The sequence below is a fragment of the Egretta garzetta genome, unplaced genomic scaffold (genome assembly GCF_000687185.1).
Source record: "Egretta garzetta isolate BGI_Z169 unplaced genomic scaffold, ASM68718v1 scaffold206, whole genome shotgun sequence".
Lineage (NCBI taxonomy): Eukaryota > Metazoa > Chordata > Aves > Pelecaniformes > Ardeidae > Egretta > Egretta garzetta.
The window spans coordinates 1,543,008-1,546,484 of record NW_009259984.1 but is presented as its reverse complement, the minus strand read 5'-3'; the positions used below and the strand labels follow the sequence as shown (position 1 = coordinate 1,546,484).

At 33.3% G+C, this 3,477-nt stretch overlaps 2 protein-coding genes across 4 annotated transcripts in view; both read left to right on the top strand.

Annotated features, from left to right (window-relative positions):
* LOC118452479 (poly(A) polymerase alpha-like) overlaps positions 1-3,477 on the top strand; it is a 22,185-nt gene that overhangs the window by 2,175 nt on the left and 16,533 nt on the right. The gene's annotated exons all lie outside the window — the stretch shown is intronic.
* Positions 1-3,477, top strand: part of LOC104127809 (poly(A) polymerase alpha) — a 31,918-nt gene that overhangs the window by 18,118 nt on the left and 10,323 nt on the right. For all 3 annotated transcript variants that reach the window (XM_035896019.1, XM_035896020.1, XM_035896018.1), the window contains one exon: positions 3,126-3,179. In XM_035896019.1, the coding sequence (XP_035751912.1) occupies positions 3,126-3,179 (54 nt within the window). The remainder of the gene's footprint in view (positions 1-3,125; positions 3,180-3,477) is intronic.

Here is a 3,477-nt window from a genome sequence, read left to right as displayed (position 1 = left end):
CTGTGCTCTGCCAGATAGATAACAGAAGATCTGATCCTTGCTCTAAGACATACTTTTAAACCCTTTCTTTTCTTCTCTGAAAGCATAGCTTTAGTAATCTGTATCACTCTCAATGACAATTAGTTGTGAAACATCTATGTTGTTCATAAACACTTGACTTGTTAGCTATGTTTAAAATAAACTTCAATGATGTGTGACTAAGGAAATCTGGAGGCTACTAAATGGCAGGAGAAGATTAGAAATTGGGAAAATGGGGAAATTGTTTTTATTTATTTTTCTTATTTTTAAAATGTCAGCAATTACTTGGAGTTAGGGAGTACAGCATGTGTTATCTGCCCTTCACGTAAGTTTAAATTTTTCAGATGGGGGGGAAACAACAACAAAGAACATACGCTTGATGGGTATGATGTTGTACAGGGAAATAACAACAATAATTTCAAATGGATATAACACGAGTATAAAATGTTACATGAGAAGAAATTATTAGAGCTTAAAACCAAGAGGGAAGAATGATCATGAGAGAAATAACACTCATTTAATGAGCTCTAGCATATTGTTCTCTGTTGTAAAGACAGATATCCTGCTAAATAAGTAGAATATTAGCATACCTTTTAAAAAGGTACTTGGAACACTTGCCTTGATAGAACTTTATCTAAAGCACTGGATAATTTGAAGTGTAAATCCTAGACAGCTTAATAAAGAAAAATTGAAATGAACATGTTCAGGTGTTCTCACTTTTTTCGGAAAGTAGTATGACACTTAAAAATATTTTGGGTTTTTTATAGATAAAGGTGTTAATGGTGTATTACAGTTCCAGAATATCTACATTAGGTTATTTTTATGAAAACACATTGCTGATAGGGAGATAGTGGGAGAGAAACAGCACCAGTTTCTAAAAAAAAAAAAAAAAATAAAAAATCACAACCCTCCCAAAAAAAGCCCAAACAAAACAGACCAAACCCATATACTTCAAAATAATACCCTACATCTAAAAATCACCATTGAGTGATAGAAGCTTAACTTCAGATTTTTTTTTTTATAGTGAATTGATGGATACTCTAGAATTATTCCTTGTGATAAAATTATAAATGAAGAACTGATAACAAATCTTGTCTGTGTAAAATTTAGCAGTGAGACCTTGGACTCTAAAACTAAGTGCGTCTTAATTTTTAACAGCTTGTGCTATTTAAGTTTTACTGAAAATGGCAATAGCAGATTTCCAGTGATTTAATTCCCTCTCAGCACTCTTTAAAAGTTTGGGGGGGGTGGGGAGGAGCGCCAATTGCCGCTTTTCTTTCTTTTTCAGCTAGCACGACTTGAGCAAAAATAGCTAATCATTATACTTATTTTCATAAATAAGGCTTAGGGTTTTTTCCCTTAGGTTCTTACCAGCTAGCTGAGGCTTTTAGACATAGCCAAATTCAATATTTTTTTCCCAAGTTGTTTTTCAAAAGTTTGTTTCAAAGAGCTGCATTTAATAAGTAACTGGAAAATGAGTTTCTTCAAATACTTGCAGATTTGAGATGTGTCCCTTTCAGTTCATGCATGGCTAAAAACAACAAAAAGCTTAAGTTGTCTTTCCTACTAAATGAAACTTTCTGCAAGTGTGTGTGGTATGTATGGTGTAGGAATCTTCTGATGATAGTTGCATATCTAGTGCTCCCTAGAAGAAATTGATATTAAAAATTAGCAATTTCTCATACAGAATTTGAGTAAAGGACCCTTTACTCTCTTTTATCTTTTTTTTTTTTTTTTTTTTTTTGTAACATAAATGACTGAGTCATGGTATCCTACAAGTAACTAAAAATGAGGATTTCGGTAAGATAACAGGACAAACTGCTCAACATTTTTGTGTGAAGCAGTTAATACTGCCAAAATGCAAAAAATAAGTACATAAAATGCCATATTCAGAAGAGGGAAGAAGTTTCACCAAATCAGTTTTTTCCAGTCCTCTTATTTCATTGACATTCTCTCACTGAATTCAAAGGACTGTAGCATTTAGCAGGTTGTATGTTTTTTTTTTTTTTTTTCTCTTCCCACCTAAACAGAAGTGCAGAAACATGTAGCGACTGATTTGATCTGTTAATTTTGATTTACCGTTAGAATTTGAAGGCCTGTAGCACCAGAGGACTCTTTTCACCAGTTTTTCACCATCGTTGACCTTGCATTCCTTTCTATGAGGTGTATGGACTAGGGTCTAATCCCTCCTGTTACTACTGTTCTATAAATCCTCTTCTGAAGATGCCTAAATATGCTGTATCAGTATAGGGTTATGCCAAGTTGGATGACTTAGGCTGTTAAAATAGCCTTCGCAGCTAAACTTCTGAAAAATCTGACTGTAGACGTGTAAGGTTCCCCCACCTCCCTCATTATGAACTTGAGTTAAAAGTAATCATTTCCTGTTCCACTGTCCTTGGGTGGCTTTGTTTAAAATACCATTCTTGCTTTGTATGCTGTTTCTTTGAAATTTACTTACAGTGGGTATACACTGATTATCCTGGACTATAATTGAGAGCTTAAGAATTGTCATCAGAGGAAACATTCCTTGTGAAGTTTCAGATAAGTGTCTTCAGACAATTCTAAAATGAAGATATAAAATCTTTTTAAACCATGTTCAATAGTGTTATTTTTTTTTTACTTTGAATGCATATGTGCTAACCACTCTTAACTATTCAGAAATGTTGCGACTAAGACAACTGACATATGTATAGGTGGCTATGAAAACTTTTTTTTTACTTGCAGGGACTCTCTAGTAGTGAGCTAAATCTCTAATTTCATTAGGTATTAAAGTATCTGTACTGGTTTTCAACTAGTGCTTTTATTAAAAAAAAACCAAAACAAAACACAAAAACAAACTAGCCTTTTATTAAGGTTACTGGTATTATTAAAGTATAGTGGCAAATGTCCCTAAAATTTGAAATGTTTCAAGAAGTCCATTAGTCACATGCTTGGGGGAGGTAGCCCCTTTGTGTACTTAACAATACTTCATTTTATTATAGGGTATATACTTAAGCTAATAATTTGTAGTTTGCAATGTAGAACTTGCTGCAAAGTTTTAATATTAAGGTTTGAATGTCTAGTTTTAGAAGTATAAATAGAATAGCATATTGTCTTTATCTCCAAAGGCATTATATTGTACTTCTAGCAAGCGCACCGACAGAAAAACAGCGACTAGAATGGTGAGTATAATGCTTGCTATTTAAAAGAAAAAGAAAACCCACCAAACACAAAACCAAACAAAAATTTGTCAACCTTGGACGCAAGGGAATATCTAGTGTATCTAGTACCTTTTTAATGAAACCAGGTGGAGCTTCAGTGTTTCCAAATTAAATGGATGAAGATGGTTCTGAAAAACTGTAAAAATGAAGAATCAGGGAGCGAAGGCTGTTGCTTGAATTTTGCTTCTTAACAGCACAGTCAGGTTCACTTTATAAATCTTACTTTCTTAAGCCTTACATACTTTTTTTAATAAGCAGT